Below are 20,923 nucleotides of genomic sequence, written 5' to 3' on the forward strand. Positions count from 1 at the left end.
TATGATTTAAAAAATAGCGCGGCTCTCTGCATTAGCACCATTTTTATTTATTGTTGTTGTTTCACGAATTTTCGGCCAACTATTCCTCTGGCCTTCATGAAAAGAAGTCCTTTTATAAATGTTCAGTAACTTTTTCCTTTTATTATTCTTAAAGAGTAAAACTTTTCTTATTCATGAAAGGAGTTAAGCCTATGTAAATAAATAAATGTTTGTACACGTGACAAATTATCAATAAATGGTTTAGTTACTTTTTTTAAAAAATGTTTGTAAAAGTGCGAAAGGCGACGTTACGTTGTACAAACATTACTCCCATGCTTTATTTCTATACTTATAGGTTTTTGGAATTTTTTTTCACTGGATTATTATTGATTGGACACTAATTAAACAGATTATTAAAAAAAAAAAAATGTAAAAAAGAAATCATTATTTCGACATTTGAAAGTGGTGCTGTGCTCACTTTTTAGTTACAACGTTCTGATAAATCAGTCACCCATTTTGTAAGCAATAAAAACGCGGTATATCAAAACCATAGAAAGTAAAAATAATGAGTCTCTACCGCATTTGTAAGTCAGAAATATATTTGTTTCTCAAAGAAAAAAAAAGAGAGAACAGGACTTTTTTTAATTGTTTTCATGAAAATAAAGTTTCGAGATTTTTATTTTATTTTTTTTTTTACTTATCATAACAAAAAAAAGCACACAGTTTGTGTGTGTGTGTTTTTTTTAATTGTTTTTGTGAAAGGTGAGTTTTTTTTCAAAACTTTTGTTGTTTCTTTTTAATTTTTTAAAAGTATTATAAATTCCACTAACATGCTGGAGAAATGTTTAATAATTTGGTATTTTTTTAGATTAGGTCCACCTCCACAATTTTCCTTTCAATGACGACATTTATAGGTTTCCGAGTATGCTGAACACGCAAATTGCATTGAAATTTTGCGGAAATAAATAGTTGTATTATGCATTGTATTCTTCGGCGGCCATCTTTTTACGTGCACACGCGCCATAAACAAATACACACACGTAAAAAAGATGGCCGCCAAAGATTACAATGCATAATACAACTTTTTATATCTTGATAACTACTTATTTCTGCAAAATTTCGATGCGATTTTCGTATTCAGCATAGTCGAAAACCATTTCAAGTTGTCATTTAAAAGAAAATTGAGGAGGTGGAGTGGACCTAATCTAAAAATTTACCAATAATTTTTAATCCCGTACGCCTCCCGATACATTGCTTCGTCAACATGCGACCATTTTATATCTCCCGAAGACACTTCCGTATTTAGAAAAAAAAAAGATAAATAAATAAATAAAAAGTGACCGATTTACCAGAACGTGGTAACTAAAAAGTGAGTATCCCTTTCAAATGTTGAAATGATTTTTTTTTTTTTTTTTTTCAATTTTTTTTCATAATCTGGTTAGTGTTCAATCAATAATAATCCAGTGAAAAAATTTCAAAAAACCTATCAGTATAGAAACTCCACCACGTAAGTAAATAAATAAAAAATGTTACGTGCGCATGCGTAGCAGTATCAGAATTTTTGTAGGAATTTTTGACACCCCGACACACGAAACTGCGAATACAATATAAACATCTCGGAATTTCTCTGTTAAAAGTGGGTTATTTATTTTATTTATGGATTATACTTCCAAAATAAACTATTACAGTTGTTTTAAAAGTAATAGAAATATTTTTTTTTTTTTTAAACATTAATGAATTTTCCGAACTCAATATTTTTCAATTTTTAAACTCAATATTTTTCAATTTTTAAATTTTAAAAATCTATCAAAATTTTTCTATTGATTCTATTTTTACGATATTTTCAGGGTCAATGTGAAATTTTATGTTCTTTCCAATAAATCGAATATAATATTTTAGACAAACGTTTTTTTTTTTTAATTCACGAACCCCCCCCCCCCCATACCAATTTTTAAGTGTCTATTAAAAAGTAAATACTTAATTTAGTAACCCGAAAGTAAATATTTAATTTACTCACAAATTGAAGAGAAAAGGTCAATACATAATATATTCAAATTTAAAAAAAAAAAACATTGTGTTCTTTTAGAATTTTACCTGTAAAGTTTGAAGTTTAAGACCTTTTTTTTAAACCACGTTATTTGTTTTTTCTTTCTTTTTTTTTTAATGGAACCTTGGTCCTTGCTCCTTTAATTGACAAAAAAATTAGGGCTTGAATTACATTTTTCGAGGAGTTATAAGCTTGGAAAGACAGGGGGTCGAATAATTCACGCCTCCCATTTTGTAAATGTCTAATAATAATTAATTTAGAACCCGATAAGTACATAATTATTTACTCACAAATTGAAGAGAAAAGGTCAATACATAACATAATATATTCAAATTTAAAACAAAAAAAAACAGTGTTCTTTTAGAATTTTACCTGTAAAGTCCGAAGTTTAAAACCTTTTTAAAAAAAACACGTTTTTTTTAATTTTTTTTTAATGAAATCTTGGTCCTTGCTCCTTTAATTGAAAAAAAAAAAAATTAGGGCTTGAATTGCATTTTTCGAGGAGTTATAAGCTTGGAAAGATGGGGTGGAATTATTCGCTATTTTCACGAAATTTCTGACACTGCTACTAGGGAGGTACTAAGGGAACGACTATTAAATAATTCTGCGGGTCGCCATGGAACTCAACGCCCAAGGAGTATCAAAATAGTTTTCATGATCTGAAAAAAAAATTTTTTCCGAAAAGTGGGTGATCACTTTTCCATCTAAATTTAACTTAAAATGAGCACCCACTTTCTGGCCACCTGAGGAAGGGGCATTTATTTTCGTGTTTATTGGCTTAAAGGTTTTTTTTACAAGGCAGTTTGGTACGCGAATGCATATTTAACAGTTTTCGTTTATGCTCACGCATAGCATAAACAAAGGCTAAGTCTGTGAAATGGAAAATAGTTCCAGAGTTCAGGGGTTAATATCATGCAAAAGAAATCAAACAAAAAGACTTTTTAGCCAAGAAACACACAGAAAGAAAAAAAAAATAGCATCCATTTTTTTTCTATCGAATTCATTTGCTGTTTTTATTGAAAACTATTTTCCCCCGGATTTTTTATATAATTTTCCATTAAGGGCTGTGTGTCTCACATTCGTAAATAACAAAATTTTTTTTTGTAGATTTTGGTGTGTTAAAAACGAATCTGCAAACCGTTTCCGTCACAAAAAAATAGTTTTTATGATATGAAGAAATTACTTTTTCGAAAAAGTGGCGATCACTTTTCCATGTAAATTTAACTTAAAATGAGCACCCACTTTCTAGCCACCTGAGAGAGGGGGGATTTTTCCCCATGTTTATTGGCTAAACAGCTTTCGTTTATGCTTACGCATAGCGTAAACGAAGGCTACGGCTGTTAAATGGAAAATAGTCCCAGAGTTCAGGGGTTATTACCATGCAAAAGAAATCAAACAAAAAACTTTTTAGCCAAGAAACAGAAAAATGCCCCTCTCTCAGGTGGCCAGAAAGTGGGTGCTCATTCTAAGTTAAATTTACATTGAAAAGTGATCACCCACTTTTCGAAAAAGTAATTTCAGGAATGTCATGAAAACTTTTTTTTTGCTACGTAAACGGTTTGCAGATTCGTTTTTAGCACACCGAAATCTACAATAAAATATTTCGTTATATATGAACGTGAAACGGGCCTTAAAGTAAAATAATACCGGATTTTTTTGAGCAGATTTGCCGTTTAGTTGTACAAATATCCTCACACCAGGTAATCACTAAAAGGGATTTTTAAAAGTCGTCACCTGTATCGAGCAAAAGTTTAAAACCACCGATTATATGCCAGCCTACATCATGGTAACATATATTGAGTGAGTTCCTAACAGTATTTTTAGTTTAAACTCATTTTCCCAAAATTTCCCCAAACTTAACATGTTCGATACAGTCTGCCGCCATTTGTATTTTTCAGATATACCGATAAACATTGAATGTTTTTGAACCGATTATACATTACATAAAAACACTAAAATCTTATCCAGTTAGGTAGAACACTTACTTTTCTTGCCTTTGATAACATTTATTTGTTATATATTTATTTTTTGACAACTTCTTTGTATCTGTGTTTAGTAATATAAACCCTTTTCATTTAATGTAACGTTTAGTCGGTTCGAAAAACAGTGTTTATTGGTGTATTTGAAAGCTACAAATGGTGGTGGACACTGTTGATTACTTTAAGTTAGAGAAAGTGAGTTAAAACTAAAAAAACTATACAAAATACTGTCAGAAACCTATCCATTATGCCAGCCTATGTCATGGTAACATATGTTCGGTGAGTTTCAGACACTGTTTTGTATAGTTTTTAGTTTTAAACTTACTTTCCCAAACTTAACGTATTCAACAGAATTCGCGACCATTTCTGTTTTTTGAGCCAATTAAACATTTTACATTACATAAAAACACTAAACAATTATCCAATTAGGTAGAAACGTAAATTACCTTACCTTTGCTTTCATTTATTTGTTTTTGGACGACTTTTTCGAATCTGTGTATAGTAACCCCCCTCCCCCCACCATTAACCAAATATTAATTACTAAATCACATTTTTTAAAACAAAAAAAAAAGCATTTAGCGTTTCAACATTTTTGCTACGTTCGGCTTCATCCACTGATTGTTGGTCAAGTCCAAAACATGAATGATTGACAGAAACTCTCGAGGATCCAGATCAAATTCTGCAAGAGCACCATTTTTTCAGTTTCGCCTTCTTTTTCACTTTTTGCAGTAGATTGCTGTACTAATATAAGAAACATGCATTTTCTCTTTTATTAAATTTTTCCATTACACCAAATTGAGCCACTGCAACGCGTGGCAGGGTACAGCTAGTATATATATATATATATATATATATATATATATGTGTGTGTGTGTGTGTGTCTTGGAAATTTTTCATCCTTTGAAGCTATATGGAAAAAAAAATTTTTAGTCTCAAATCCTTTGAGAAAAACTCCTTTATTAAGTCAATTAATTTCTTGCATTATTTTGCTTCCAAGAATTTACACTAGTCCCAATATTATTATAGGGATCATCAGTTGTTTACCATGAAAAACTATAAATATAGAAATATTGGATTTGTTGCAGTTAAACACATGGCTGTGTAATCTCTACGCATAAAATGTTATTTTTGCAGAATCTCTATTCAACAAGACTGTTATCGGTATTCATTGTTATATAGCTTGACAATGAGGGGGAAAAAGTCTATAATTTACTGAAGATGGTTGGGAGTCAAAATTTTATTTATTGAAAAAAAAAATTATTTTAGCACCAAATTTGGCTTTAAAAATATTTTATCTTATATATCTGACAACAGAATTTTCTTTCTTTCTTTTTTTTTTTTTTTATTAACCGTTGTCTTGATTCTTAAAGCTATTTCCTGGGTCGATGCAGTATGGATCTGAGAATTCATTTTTCAGACATCTGAAGCTCTTTTCATCTTCATGATCATCTTTAGAAGTTGTCTTTTTCTTTTTGCTATATTCTTGTTATTTAAAGTGTTTTATTATTTTGCCTGTAGTTTTCAATTAACACCAGATGTCTGGAAACTAGCTCACTGAGTTGAGACAATGATTAAGAAAATAATAAAAAGAGAAAACTCTGTCATTCTTAGTCAGACATGTATTGAAAGTGATTTGCTCTCTATCTCTCATTATATAAAAAGGACTTTGTGTACCTGTGAGTTTGTTCCCTACGGACTCGAAAATGGCCAGGTTGATTTTGACTAAAGTAAACATCTTATACAGCCTAACATCACTAGTGCATTTGAGAAGTTCTATTACTACACAAGCCAAAAGACCCAACATATAAAATCAACAGTAGGTTTTTTTGATATGATAGAAGTGTGTTTGAAATGAATGTTTCTGTTTAAAGCACAATTTCACAATAATACTTGACTTTTTAATTTTAAACTTAAATTCAAGCTCTTATCACAGCACAACCAGTAATGCGTGGCATATAACATCAACATTCTCTGAGATCCTTTAATATAACAAGGGCACGTTCAAAATAAATGTTTCTGTTTAGAGAACAATTGAAGCATGATACTTGATTTTTGCATTTTAAACTTTAATGCAAACTATTATATATAAAATTAATTTAATGAAAACAACAGTAGGTTCTCAACAGTGCAATATAGACTGTGAACATTCACTGCAACAGGTATGTGAAGTTTCCTCCAGGTGCATCGCAATTGGTCCCCAATTAGAGCATGCAATCAATTGATTTGATTGAAAAATGAACTATTTCATCAATTTCGATGACAATAAGAATATAGGAGTGTGAGATTCCTGGCAAAACGGAAGAAAACCAGACAGAAATTACAACAAGCTCACCTTAAAACTTCCATGTAAATTTTATTAAAGTAAAAAAGTTGCAAAAGATGCGTCATCTTCAGTTATCTACCATTATGGACTGGTAACGTTCCCGAAGGGAATAATAGTTTGTCTTTGATAAGGGCTGGGTAGGATTCCCGTTGATGAAGAAATGCGCAGGCAGGAGATGTTAATTTGACTTCTAAGTCGAGCTGCTAGCTGGGAATACACAAGGAGTCTATGTAGAAACTGCCCAATGGCGGGCAATGGCAGGTCAAACAGTAGACCTTAATTAAATTCGTCTTGACAGACATCAAATTGAAGCACAAATGTGCAAAATTCACCCTACTTAAGGGCATTAGTGATTGCAATTAGAAAGTTCTGCTCCACATTTGGGCATTTAAAACATCTCGAAACAACAAGTAATTTCATTGCCTCGATTTGAGTGAGAAATCCAGTCTGTTCCTCCCTGCGTCTTCTTGGATTCAAGTGAGAAATCCACGTGTGTCCCACTCTATGTTTTCCTGGATTCTGATCCGAAAAGGAAATTTGGCACCAAAGAACATTCTCGGCAGTTAGTTATAACATGCAATTTGATTGGTTAAAATAAATCCGTGGGCGGAGAAACCATCCAATAAAAAACTTGCTTATTTCTGCAGAATTTCTTACACCTGCTAGTATATATATATATATATATATTATTTCCACAGCCAAACCACGTCGTAGCTCACAAAAGCCATGACAGCCAACAAACTAAACTGGAACTCCAAGACTAGAGCTTCACCCTTATTTTGGCTCATCAGCTACACATATCTAACCTCGGGATTCAAAACCCGAGTCTCTTGCATGCGAGGCAAGTACTCTGCCACATGAGCAAACACGCCACACACAAAAAAGTCCATTAACACAGATCAAACAAACTGTAGCAAAATCCAACTATGGAATGGATCTACTTAATTTCAAACAACTGAAGCCGATGTCTCATAAGTAGGAATTTTATACTCACTAAGACGATGCCATCCAACATTCTAACGTAGTAAGCAATTAATAATAGAATTTTCAGAACATGAAAGATTATATAATTATTTCCACATTCAAACCACATCACAGCTTACAAGAGCCATGACAGCCAACAAACTGAAAATCCAAGACTCGAGTTTCGTCCTCATTTGGGCTCATTGTCCTCATTTTGGCTCATCACCCTCATTTGGACTTCAGGTTTGTTGGCTGTCATGGTTCTTGTGAGCTGCGATGTGGTTTGGTTGTGGAAATAATTATATATATTCTCATGGCCTTTGTTCAGTCTCAAGAGACAATGAATATTCCATGTAAGGATGGCAGCATATGTAATTGCACAGTAAAGATTGTGCAATCTCCAACCATACTTCTCTTAAATAGGCACTACTGCAACAAAAAGAAGTCCAGGATAACTGGAAATAATCTCAATATAGGCGTGGAGTGCGTACACTGCACCTAGTATTCCATAATGCTCTCTTATTTAGTACTGACTAGGCTTAACATTGCTTAACTTCGATGATTTAATGAGAACCAGTGTGTAAGTGTGATTATACTCTGTATAAATGTGTGTGTGTGTGTGTGCGTGTATATATATATAATAACTTCATTTAATCCCATAAATTAATATAAGAAAGTATAAATTTATGCGTAAACTTGAAGTATTTGCTTTAACAGTGCTCAATACGTAGGTACAGCTAGGTACTAAGTTATAAAATATATATGACAATTAAGCTACACTGAATATGCCGCGTTTCATCCATGCTAGGATTCATAAGCCTGATGAATCCTAGCGTGGATGAAACGCAGAATATTCTGTGTAGCTTAATTGCCATATACATTTTATAACTTACTATATATACATACACACACACACACTTTTTCTGAGGAATACATATTTGTCTCTAATGAGTTGTTTCGTGAATTTTTGCTATTCTACGTATATGTAAGATGTACTTCATTAACATATGAATAAAATACTATAAGTATGAAATAAATGCATCTTTTAGTTTGGAAATGATTATTAATATATAGATAATAGGCAAATGCTTCAATATAATTGTTTTGTAATATATACATATGTATCAAGTTAAACTTTTTAAAGCCTGTATAAGTATACTTTAACAAATATTGATAGTAAATGAAAATCTGAAAATACGAATGTCGATGAAATGCTTTGTCAGTTCAAAATCAGTGAGGCTCAACGTCTTTTATCATAAATCACTGTTCAACTTGATCATTCAAAACAGTTTTTATAAGTAAGGAGGGGAAACCCTTTTCTTTGTAAGCTGTTTTGTTGCCCCTGACATACAAAGATAGTCTGATCTAAGGTAAAAAGAAGGCATATCAAAATATAATTCCCCACAAAGCGAAAATAAACAGAACAGGGAGAAAAAAATAGGACATAGAAGTAATTTATTTTGAAACATCAGCATTTTGGAATTTGCTATTATTGCATCACGGAGTGAGGAATGTCAAAAAGTTCCATGTATAAACAATATATGTGAATGTGAGGACTGAACCGGAAATACAATTTGCTGACACATAAATGGCTGACAATATAAAGAAAACATATTTTAAAATAATACATACAAGAAGGAGATGAGTGATCAAGAGAATATTTGTACAATATTCTGGTTGAATTTCATTCATAGTCTCCAGATGGAAACAAAAAAATGTTAATATGTTTAAGTTAAAAAAAAGCAAAGAAAATGAAAGTTGATGCTAGGATCAAAAACAGTCTGCAATTAAATGGAAACAATAATTCCATGACATTTTTGTTATTATACAAGGGAGAATTTAAACCAGAAGAAAAATAAAATAAAACAGCATTAGAAAAAAAAAAAAAAAATAGCACGAGGTTTGTAAACAAAAGGCTTTTAGTTTCTAAAGTTTTGAGATGAGGATTGATATTTCGTACTATTTGGATTATTCAGTGTACTATTCTCATCTTGTGTGTAATTTTTACAGCATTCACAAGGACCTGTGATGTAATTAATAAAGTACTTGGTAAAAATTCACTTGTAAATTATACTTTTTCTGATGTTAAAGGTTCAGTCTTCTGTGCAGGCGATACTCAAACATAATTGTAAATTACTTAGTACTTTTACCGGTCATGGCTGAGAGAACTAGAGCATGCTACCCCCATAGATTAAAGAAAAGGTTCCATTTGAAATTCCATGCAGAGTCCTAAGTTCAACAGAAAGATTCCCAAGTTCGACAAGATACACCTGAAGAAAGTTGGAGGTTACATCGACTGAAATGTAACATGACATTCAAGATGAGAACTTTAATCCAAAAAGCTTTCTATTTCTACATGTAAAATAAATACTAAAAGTGTCTTTATTATTTCCATGTTCTTCAATGTAAATACCCCCCCTCCAAGCCTCCCGATTAGCAGCAAAATTTAATCCCCTCACTGTAGAGGTCTCTAGATGATGGAATATTTTCTGCTCTACTAGCTTCTTTTTTTTCTGCTTTCTCTTTCTTTGACTACACCAACATGTATATTTAATTTCATACAAAGGGAGCAAATGATTGGGGGAAGGGCTTAATGAAAATTCAGATACCTTTGATTTTTATGAAATTTTAACAGTAGTTAGGCATCAGTGAATAAATATTTCCTAAATTTAAGTGTCTTTTAGTATTTTAAAGATTTTAGGGCATAATATAAGCATAACTTCACATTTTAAAATTCAAATATTTACACCAATTAAACAAGATTTGCTGAATGTCGTTTTTTTTCTTAAGACTTCTTAAGCTTAAGCCTTAAATTTTAGAACTTCTTTTAGAATTAAAACCATGCCATGAATTTTGAACAAAATTGGAATAAAGATTCTACATAAGGTTTATTGTTATATTTTGATTTTAATGTTCATAAGGAGGCATAAAATTATGCTAAACTGTTCTGTTTGAGGATTAATTTTACTTGTCTTGGGACGAGTAATCTGCTAGTATTTTATATTTAACTTTGTTGCTTAAAATGACAGTTCCAGTATATCCTAGTTTTTGTCTATTTACTTTAAGGATACAAAAAATATATATTATTAATATATTTTTTCCTCTGGGGATATAAAACCAGTTAAAAATGTTAATATTATCTTAAATTTGACAACTTATTTTTCTTTTCAAAACCTTATTTCTAGTTCACATATTTTTGCAACAACAAATATTGTCCTCGATTTCTTTGTTAAAAAATGAGAAAAACATGTGACGAAAGACTTAATTGATTTTTTTTTCTATTTTTTAGTCCATCTTTCATTATCATATTCTTTTATTTGTTGTTTTTTGTTTTCTGCAAATTGCAAATCAGAATAGATTTATGAATTATATGCCTTTATTTATTTATATCTATATCTATATATATCTATATATATATATATATATATATATTATTTTTAAAATGTTATTATCCACTGACACATGTTTCGTCGTCTACGACTCATCAGAGTGGCTGTATCTAGCGAGATTCGAAATCGGGACCCAATGGTAATGAGCCTGAACCCTTACCCCTGGACCATCTCGCCAACTGTCTGGATATATCGCGATTTACCTAGATGTTGTTTTGATTTTGGTTTTAGCGATATGTTTTTGAATGAATTAATTATTTACGAAAGTGCATTTTTACCTAAATGCGAGTTGGGAATAATTTTCCCTTTTAACCAATTTGGTACCCCCACATGGGGAGAAGTATATATATATTATTTTTAAAATGTAATTATATATATATATATTATTTAATCCATTCCTTTATATATATATATATATATATATTATTTTTTTACTATAATAATTAAATACCTACAGACACTAGTGTTTCGTCCTTTCAGGAATCTGTGGTGCAGGGTGTCACGATTAACACCAGTCGACAGATTTGAACTCGGCAAAACGGGCCATCTCTGGCTCATTTAGCAAAGACCGTATCCAATCGGCTACCATTAACCGCGTGGAATAACGTTGAATTTAAACATTTTAATTTTTAAATGTTCTTTGCGTCAGTCACACAGTGATCTAATCGTTATACGATGATCTATGCATAAGAGCTAAATTGACCGACTTTAATTCAACTGAAAGTGCTCAATGATAAAAAACGAGTTTCTAAAAGGGGCTGTCATAATTATTTTTTCATCATAATTCGAACTTTATATTAACATTTTTTAATAAATGAATAGAAAATTCTGCTAAAGTTACTTTACCTTTCCTATTATAATCTCTAAATTTCAGTAAATAATATTCTGCAATACAAAAGAATATTGATAGATTGCTTTTTTGTGGAAATTATTCCAGACAAAGCAAGAAGCCACTTGATGTAAGAATTAACAAGAATGATGATTAAGACAAAAAATGCCTATTACCCTTAGTCTTAAAAAGACCTAAGTTGTAGTTGTGAGGAAATTAATCATCAGGAAGAGAGTTCCACAAATCTGCAGTTCTTGGAAAGAAGCTACAAGAATTATGAGTTATATTACAATGAGGTATGAAAACAGCGAATTCATGGAGATCGCTAGCCCAACAAAGGAAGCAAGGAATAGCTCAGGCAATTTTGAAGAGAACACATGCCATAATAGTATTTATTAAAAAAAGGTTGAAACTAGCCACATCACGTCTGAGAAGAGAAGGTGAAGCCAATCAAATTACAGATATGTTTCTTTACTTTATCAAGAACGCTCAAATGAGAGATTTTTTTTTTTTACATAGGCATCACCACTTATCAAGGTCCAGAGACCACTCGAGGATAAAGGTTAAGACTGTACAGTAGTCAATTGGATAATATAGTAATCGTTAGTAATGGAAATTCGGTAAATTTGTTAACTTAAGTGGAACCGCTCATCAAGAACTTGTTTACGTTGGACTTGAAGACAATCAGATTGTAGTCAGCTGGAAAGCAGGAAAACGGAAGACAGTTCCACAGGCATGCACTTCTAAGAAAGAAGCTTTGTTCATGGAATCTACGTTTAGGTTTAGGCACAGATAAAGAGTGGGGGGAATTATTGATAGTGTTTTTAGCTAGACGAGTGTTTCTTGTGAAAGTTTGGCGAGGGGGATCATAGATTGAAGTTCAATCGAGCACTTGCCATGATAACAGTATCCCATACGTGATCTAATAGTATATTTATAGAAATAGAAAATAGACTCAGGTGTGAGATAGTGTTTATAGCAATAAAGAGAACCAACTTTGCAAGAAGCAAAAAAAGAGCAAGGATCAAGAGAAACTCCGATATACAATAAGCAATTTCTTAGTTTACAAACTTTGTGTTGAATATTTCTTGTTCAAATTAACCTAGAAGCAATACCGGACTTTTATGCACTATGATGAACCTGGGATACCCACACAATGGACAATCGATCATTAAACACAAACAAATCAAACATTATGTTTATCTTTCAATTGGTGCTTGACTGAGCTCCAGTCTTTGGTTCCTCCTTGTAAAACATTCACAGCAAGAACTCATTTTGCTACCACAATGAAAAAAAAGACTTTTTGTTCTCTTTCTATGTGCTTAGCACTAGACAGAACGTCCATAGAGTTTCTTTATAATGGTTTCCGCCTATGGAGAACATTTCTGCAGGACTGCTTCTCTGTTGATTACAACTTGGTCGTTTTCAAATCTAATGTCAGCAAATCTAAAATAATCAAATGTAGTTCATACCATTGGTCATTACTCCTATAATATTCCTCATTTTTGTCTGGCAATCGTTCCATCTCCTTAGCCCTTATCCCAAGTTGTTCTTGGCTCTGTAAACGATGACATCATAAGAAAAAAGTCTATAATATTTCATATATTGCTTGTTTCACTTATAAAATTAGCTTTGAAAATGGGGCATTATCTTTGTGCTTATTTTATTTTTTTAGGCTCCACATTCCCAAAGAGCTGCAACTCCCAGTGACCAAAGCTGACATCAATAAAGCTAAAGATTTGATAAAAAGGTCATATATTAAGACACAAAAAGCCTTGGTAAAAGAGGTGAGACATTTATTTTTTCCATATTTATATTTGAAATTCACACATGTCATCAAACATTATCACTTCTGATTCAATTCATTGTCATATTTTTCTTGTCAAATCTTTCCAAAAATTTGGAACAACATTTACATCCCACATTGCAATGATTTCAAATATAGTTTGTTGAGTTCAATGATTTTTTTTTTACCCTCTCTCCTAATTATATTGACATCAAAACGAATTCTGCTTATTTAAGTCTATGATACAACATATTATTTATCGTCTTGCTCTGGTGTGGTTTTGAGAAGCCAGCATACTAGGATAAACACACTCTAGCTAACTGAAAAAATAAATGTCCTGAGCAAGTCCATCAGCATTCCCCGATAAGGATGCCTCAGGCAATTAGCAATAAACTAACCTCTTTTCAAATAGAAGACAAAACCTGAGAGGGTAAATGTCTTAGGACTGAATATACCATACCTCAGCTTGATAATAAAAAGCTATTATTGGACTAAAGAACGTATTGCTATTTTATGATACATATTATATATCGTCATCTATAAACACCCATAACCAACTAGGTATTCTTAATATGCAGAGTTGTTTTGTAAACATTTTCTAATAAATTATTATTTTCCAGTATACATTTTTCTTTTGAATTGTCATAGTTTACAGAAGAACTCTGGGATACGGCATTAATCTGTTCCAGTGTTGAGATTATAAGGTGAAATAAGCAAAATTTTACACAGTACATATTAAAAATTAGTAACAAAATACAGCACAGTATATAATAGATATGTATATAATCAAATAACATTATAAATAACACCGTAAGGTGGGGTAAATATGGTAACCAGGGGCCAAAAGAACATTGTATTCCACATCGTAACCTGAAAGAACGTATCTTAGGACCACTGTATTCTGGGGTTCTACTGTATATGTGCAATAGTTTTGTCGATCGTGTTATTATTGAAATTATTAATGTATTAATAATAGAAATTGACTTCCAAATTAACTTATCTCTAGCCAGGTTTTTATTTATCCCTCTTAAGTTTATTTTTTCATATGAACTGAATCTGCTATTTCAAGTGTTCTATATTGACTAACCTAAGAATTCACATCCATTCTTTCAATGTGGCTATACTATCAACGTCTCCTGTTCTGCACACATTTCCCTATACTGTCCATATTTAACCTTCCTTTAAGATCAACAGATTTAAGCTTGTCTTTAACACTCAAATTATACATCCATTGTACGATTCTTACATTATTTCTCTTCATGGCCAGGTTTTACTTCCTTACATCATTACATTGCATACACATGCCTGACTCTTATCTTAGTGGTAATGCTCTGCTGTTTAATGATTTCAAAAGTTTTCTGAACTTAGTCTATCCACTCATAATTTTTGCTATTACACTAAGACCTGCTCCACCCTGTGCTCCAATGCAATCACGAAGGTAATAAAATTTCAGAATAACTACTCAATAGCTTTACCATCCACCTATGAGTTCTCATTCATCTTTGTTGTCTTGCATACAAATTGGTTATCATGTTTCAAACTACCAGTAATTCTATTGCACTTTTTGTGCACCCAATGCTTGCATGTACAACAAAAAATTGAGTTGCACCTGACTTTCTTACCACAAACTTAATGTGGGTATTTTCCTGATATTTTTTTTTTTTTGGAGGGGGGGGGGATTTCTGACACTACAACCACTGGTCATCACTTCACTAAGATGAATGTCTTCAGGGCATTTATTTTCAGGCTTTAATTTCCAAATCTTGAACTTAAGAAGTAGACCTTCGATTATTTCACAGACAATTCCTAAATCATTGGCATACAGTGTCTTTTCTGAACAACCAGTATGGAACTCCTTGGACAATGTTTCTAAGACACAAATAAAAAGCAATGAAATTAAATTAAAAAATGTTACATTTCAAGCACCTCTATATGGTGAACAGGAAACCACATAAAAGATGTAATGCAATATATATTGCAAAGATTCTCTTCTGATATTAGGAGCAATTTGTGGTGATGGCAATAGAACTTTCATATTATGCAAAGCAACTTTTATTTTAAAGGGGTGTCAAAGTATACTCAATTAAGGGATCCCAATGCTATGGAAACTCATGCATCTTTCAGCAGGATTGTACCATCTGCTATATTTTAAGATCAATAAAAACAAATATTTAATAGAAGAGAGTGTCATCTACATTTTAAAATTTGTAACATCGAGGTTTGAATATTATTTAAAATTGCTGGAATATGCTTAAAAGAAACTTTACTTAATCTCCTACCAATAAGATCTAAGCGAGAACAAAGTTGGAGGGGACAAATATTAAAATACGATTTTATATTAAATTGATAGTGATCGTTATTGAATAGGATATTGATTTTTCTTTCTTTTTTTTTTTTTTTGATAACAGGTATTATTCAATTTTACAAATAAATTATTTTAGAAAGGTTATTTTGGTACATTACATGGAAATATACTTTTAATAAGAATTATTTTTCAATCTACTTTTAACATCTGTACAACAATCAGTTTCTTTTGTAATTTTAAGTACAACTAGATTTGTTAATCTGTGTTAATTGAACTAGAAGAATACCCGTCTCATGACAGGTAAAATTAGTTCACGGTACAGAACAGTTTTACATCACTTCTGTCTAATTTCAAAAAATTTAAATCAAGATATAATGATACTAAACTTTGTCTAGAAAAAAAAAGCTTAAGAGGTTTCATGAGAAATTGAAATTCAAGGCATCTTGCTTAATTGGTGCCTAATGATTATGGACCAAATTTAATGCAAATTTGAAATAATTTTTTAAGTAGAAGGCTGTGGCCATGCTATGCACCTTAAAAAACTTTTTAAATATTCCAAAGAAAATAAAAATTTGGAGAATATTTATTAATATTTAATACTTATTGTTCAAATTTCTCAGAATCAGAGATATCTGCATTTTCACGAGACACTTCAACTCTCTTTTTAAACTCTTTACATAAGACTAAAATAAACTAAATATAGCCGACATTACAACTTATGGACTGTGTTAAAAGAAATCATAATGATCAGTGAATTAGTTTAGGAGTAAATCCTGTACACAAAAATATATAAGCATATGCACATATCTAACTTTATATATATGCACTAGCAGGTAGCCCTGTCATAAAATGTGCATAAATATTATATTTTAATTCATACAGAAACTGAGGCATGTGCTTGCAAGTATTATGTTTTTTTTTTTCTAAACAGTTCATTTCTTGTAAAAAAAAAAAAAAAATATAAAAACTGAGATCAAAACCTAAAGACAGTGAGTCAAGTATGATAACCTTTAGGCCAGCTTGACACAATCTTTATAAAGTGTTTTCAAACCTACTTAATGTTAACAAGGAATCTGTCATGTGAACCAGTTGATAAACAGATAAAAATCCGATGACCCCCCCCCCACATACCAATTTTTCAATTTTTACCCCTTACCAGTCCTTTTTTCCGGATGAAAACTGATTAAAAAGTTTTCCACATGTCTGAATACCCTATATGCCAAATTTCAACCTGGATCAAAAATTCATTGAGTATATAGGTTAAGAAGTGTCCTCACACACACACATCCTCATTTTTAGAGATATATAATCACAATATCAACGTTATATAGAGATGTATTTTTTGGGGGGGGTATAATGTGTTTGAGAAGAATGGCTTTATTGATGTTTAAAGTAATGGTTGAATAATGTTTGTAAGCTTAAGTTCTATAACAGGAATTGTATTATTTTTGAAGATGCGAAATAACTTTTTATCTCATAAAAGTGACAAATATGTTTGATCTTTTTAATTTTATTGTAACCTTCAGATCCTCGCTGTGGTATCCTCTAAAAGGGGTATAACAAACAAGGTGGTAATTCAAGTACAAAAAGAATAGCCAATGAAAGAAGAATGGTATATTGTCATAAGTTCTCTTGTTTTTCTTAGTTCTTTTTTTTTTTCCAACTCAGACAAGGCAAATCACTATTGTGATTAAGGACCAAATTAATAGAGAACATCAGAAGTTGGGAGTTTTACAGCCAGATGTTTGTTCACATCACATTTATGTATGTTAGTACAGGCATGGTAAGCGGTTCAACGAAATAAGCTATTAGAGAAGAATTTTTCCAGGAGGACTTCTACAGTGAAGAGGTCAGCATTGTTATGTTTATTAAACATATTTACGTTGAGGCGGTGTGGGTGCAGCTCAGTTTGTCGAATCACATTCTGTGGAAATACTTGTAAAATATTGTAGTAATGGGGCAGGGGCTGGAGTTTTGTATGCAGTGCAGGTTCTATTAGATCAGATACTCTTTTTTTTTTTTTTTTTTTTTTTTTTTGTACTCTGTGCATCAACCCATGTGTAGGAGAGACATGCCTTAGTGAGGAATTATTAAAGTTCGAATCAAAAATTAATGTTCAATATAGTACAACTAAATATATATAGTCATCTAGGGGAAAGTCCACATAAGAAAAAGGAGTTAGAGGTATGCTATTAGCACAAATTGTTTTCATTGTTTATTCTAAATCGCATGAATTTAATAATCAATTGCTTGACATTTGCTCAATTACAGCATGTTCAAATCATAGGCACTTTAATAAACGACCAGGCACTTCTGATTTCAGTGTTTTAAATTTGAGTCATAGAACATGAAATGTATCTGAGAAGCAGTCATATTATAGCATATGAAATCTATTCAAGAAAATAATAGTGATCAAATAGGATCAAGTAAAGAATAGATACCCTGTAGCAGACGGCGCCGCCTGGCGGTGACCGGCACACATTTCAACTAACACCGGTGATTCGACCTTGACATTGGCACAAGCACATGGCGTCGGTTGTTTGTAAACACGTCAAATAGCAAACATGCTCGAATATTCGCCAGCAATTTTTTTTTTTTTTTTTTAAATATATTTACAAAACTTTTGAAGATTTAAAAGAAAAAATATATATTTACAAAACATTTTTTTTAAAAGTAAGTAACAAAACGAACGTATTTAAATAAAAGATATTTAAATAAATGGGTGTCCTTCTGTTTTGGATTTTTGCGACCAAGATTTTAAAAATCTCGATTGTTTATACTTGCGATTTTATTATGCATAAAAATTGCCTCAGCCTAGAAGGATTTCTCCCTCACTGACCACCGACATACATCGCACTTTAAATAATTATTGAATTGTATTAAAAACGTACACAGAAAAAAAACTGGTGAAAACGAAAAAAAAAATAAAGAAAGAAAAATAATAAGGTGTTAAAGAATGAACCTTTTTTTTATATAAATTTTATTCAAACAGTCTTTATTTGAACTTAATGGACTGTTTCTTTTTTTGTTTTTTTTTTATTAAGTTTTATTCTTTTTATCAAACAAAAATAGAACTTTTATAATGAAATATATAGTTTGGGCTGTTTTCCAAACATCGAACTTTTAAAATTAAAGTTTTATTTAAAAAAAAAAAAAGACAAGGTGTTTTTTTTCTTTTCGAGATATTTTTTTTTCACCATTTATCACTTTGAAATTTTATTTAACAATAAAATGATAAAAACCAAAAATTTTCGTTAAATATATTTAAAAAAAAATTATTATAAAATATCTATAAAGTCTATTTTTTATGTCTGTAAAAGTTTGTTGAAAGTTCAAATAAAATTTATAATTAAATTGAGAAAAAAACAAAATGTCGATGTTTGAAAAACAGTCCATAATATGTCATTATAAAAGTTCTATTTTTGTTTGATAAAAAGAATAAAACAGTTATTAAAAAGTTCTGTAAATATATTAAAACCGCACTCAGAAAGACACCGATTTATTTAAATATCTTTTATTTAAAAAACATTTTGCTCATGAATATTCATCAAAATTTAATATTTAAAAACATTATTTTAAAAATATATTTATTGTCGCTGAAATTAATGTTTTAAAGAATAATTAAACAAATATTGAATTGTCTTAAAAACGCACACAGAAAAAAAAAAAAAACACGGTACATAAAAATCAATCTTGGTCGCAAAAATCCGAAACCGAAGGACACCCATTTATTTAAATATCTTTTATTTAAATACGTTTGTTTTGTTACTTACTAAAAAAAAAATGTTTTGTAAATATATATTTTTTCTTTTAAATCTTCAAAAGTTTTGTAAATATATTAAAAAAAAAAAAAAAATTGCTGGAAAATATTTGAGCATGTTTGCTATTTGACGTGTTTACAAACAACCGACACCATGTGCTTGTGCCAATGTCAAGGTTGAATCACCGGTGTTAGTTGAAATGTGCGCCAGTCACTGTCAGGTGGTGTCGACTGTTACAGGGTATCTATTCTTTACTTGATCCATCAAATAATATTCCAATGCTAAATGTCTATATAAAACTTTTAGGTGTCATCTATAGATACAAGGCTAACACCTGATCTCTATATAAGTTACATAGATATTTGAGTGTTCCATTCAAGTTCTCCTTTATCTCTCAAATGTTGAGTTAGTAAAGAAGTAAGAAACATTAATTTTTTTTCTCCCAATCGACCAGTTAACATTGGCTAACATTTGTCAGTCTACATTTTGTTATTTCATTCAGTGCGAGCTTCCTTTCACGGTTTCTTGTACAAAACTCATCCAGTTAACTATGTTATAGTATATCTTTCTTGTGGTTTCTTGATCTTATCGAATTCCAGGACAAGGATTCACCTAGTCTGGTGGAGTATCTAGCTTAACGCTGTTACTAGAAGCAACATCACTTGAAGATGGTGCATCATTCCTAGTATTAGCCGGTGTGTGACTATACCGAAAGGATCTTATTTGGGCTTTGAATACAATGTTATTTGGAATATTTGGTTAGGGTTTATTTATAGGGGAAAATATCCTCATATCAGGTTGGTCCGATAAATCCTTGTACAGGAAGACCTCAAGGATAATGTCTACTAGACAATTTAATTCTCCTATATGCCTAATTGTGTTTATCAAAGTGCTATTTTCAACTTCTGATTGATTAGTTACCACTCTCCAAGGTTTTTTTTTTTAAATATTGCAACTTGTTTCACCCGTAATATGTTTAGTATAATATCAATATCTTCTTCGATTCCAATTTCTCCTATTTAATTTCCTAGGTTTTCCAAAACTGTTCATTGTGCTCCTAGAATTATTGGTTATTACACTCATGTTCCATATTCCTTTCAGCTTTCTGACTAGTTCCATACATTCATATTTTATTATGTACTCACTCTGAGTTTCATACAACTCATCATCAATAATTGCTCACTGACAATAAAAATTGATGTTCCCTGGAGTCTGAGTAACAAGTTGTGGAATCTGACAGATGCTAAAAAGTAAATGACTTAAATTAGTTTCTCTATTTCTTTCTCCGGTTTGTTTCATCACTTCCTAAAGCAAGTAATTGTTCATGTGAATGTGTTAACTTAAAGTATTTTCAACCAATAAAGATAGTTTAAAGTCCCAAAAGTAATACATATATGTGAAAGTAGTAAGCCGGTTGGAAGTTAGAAGCTCCTATAAAACAAACAGCAAAAAACTAGAGACACAGAAATTCCACCAGCTGACAACATCAACAAGATCCAGGAACCACAAAAATGTATTCTCTACAACCTCCTCTTTCCTACATTTGATGTGGGGGAAGGGAG

The 20,923-nt window shown here is 31.2% G+C and overlaps 1 protein-coding gene across 1 annotated transcript in view; it reads left to right on the forward strand.

Moving 5' to 3' along the window:
* Window positions 1-20,923, forward strand: part of LOC145259709 (meiotic recombination protein SPO11-like) — a 1,082,117-nt gene that overhangs the window by 791,087 nt on the left and 270,107 nt on the right. Inside the window, exon 12 of the mRNA XM_080117391.1 lies at window positions 13,185-13,296. Coding sequence (XP_079973517.1) covers window positions 13,185-13,296 — 112 coding nt within the window. The remainder of the gene's footprint in view (window positions 1-13,184; window positions 13,297-20,923) is intronic.

This window comes from Euprymna scolopes, chromosome 3 (genome assembly GCF_053919585.1).
Source record: "Euprymna scolopes isolate OS-2025 chromosome 3, ASM5391958v1, whole genome shotgun sequence".
NCBI lineage: Eukaryota > Metazoa > Mollusca > Cephalopoda > Sepiida > Sepiolidae > Euprymna > Euprymna scolopes.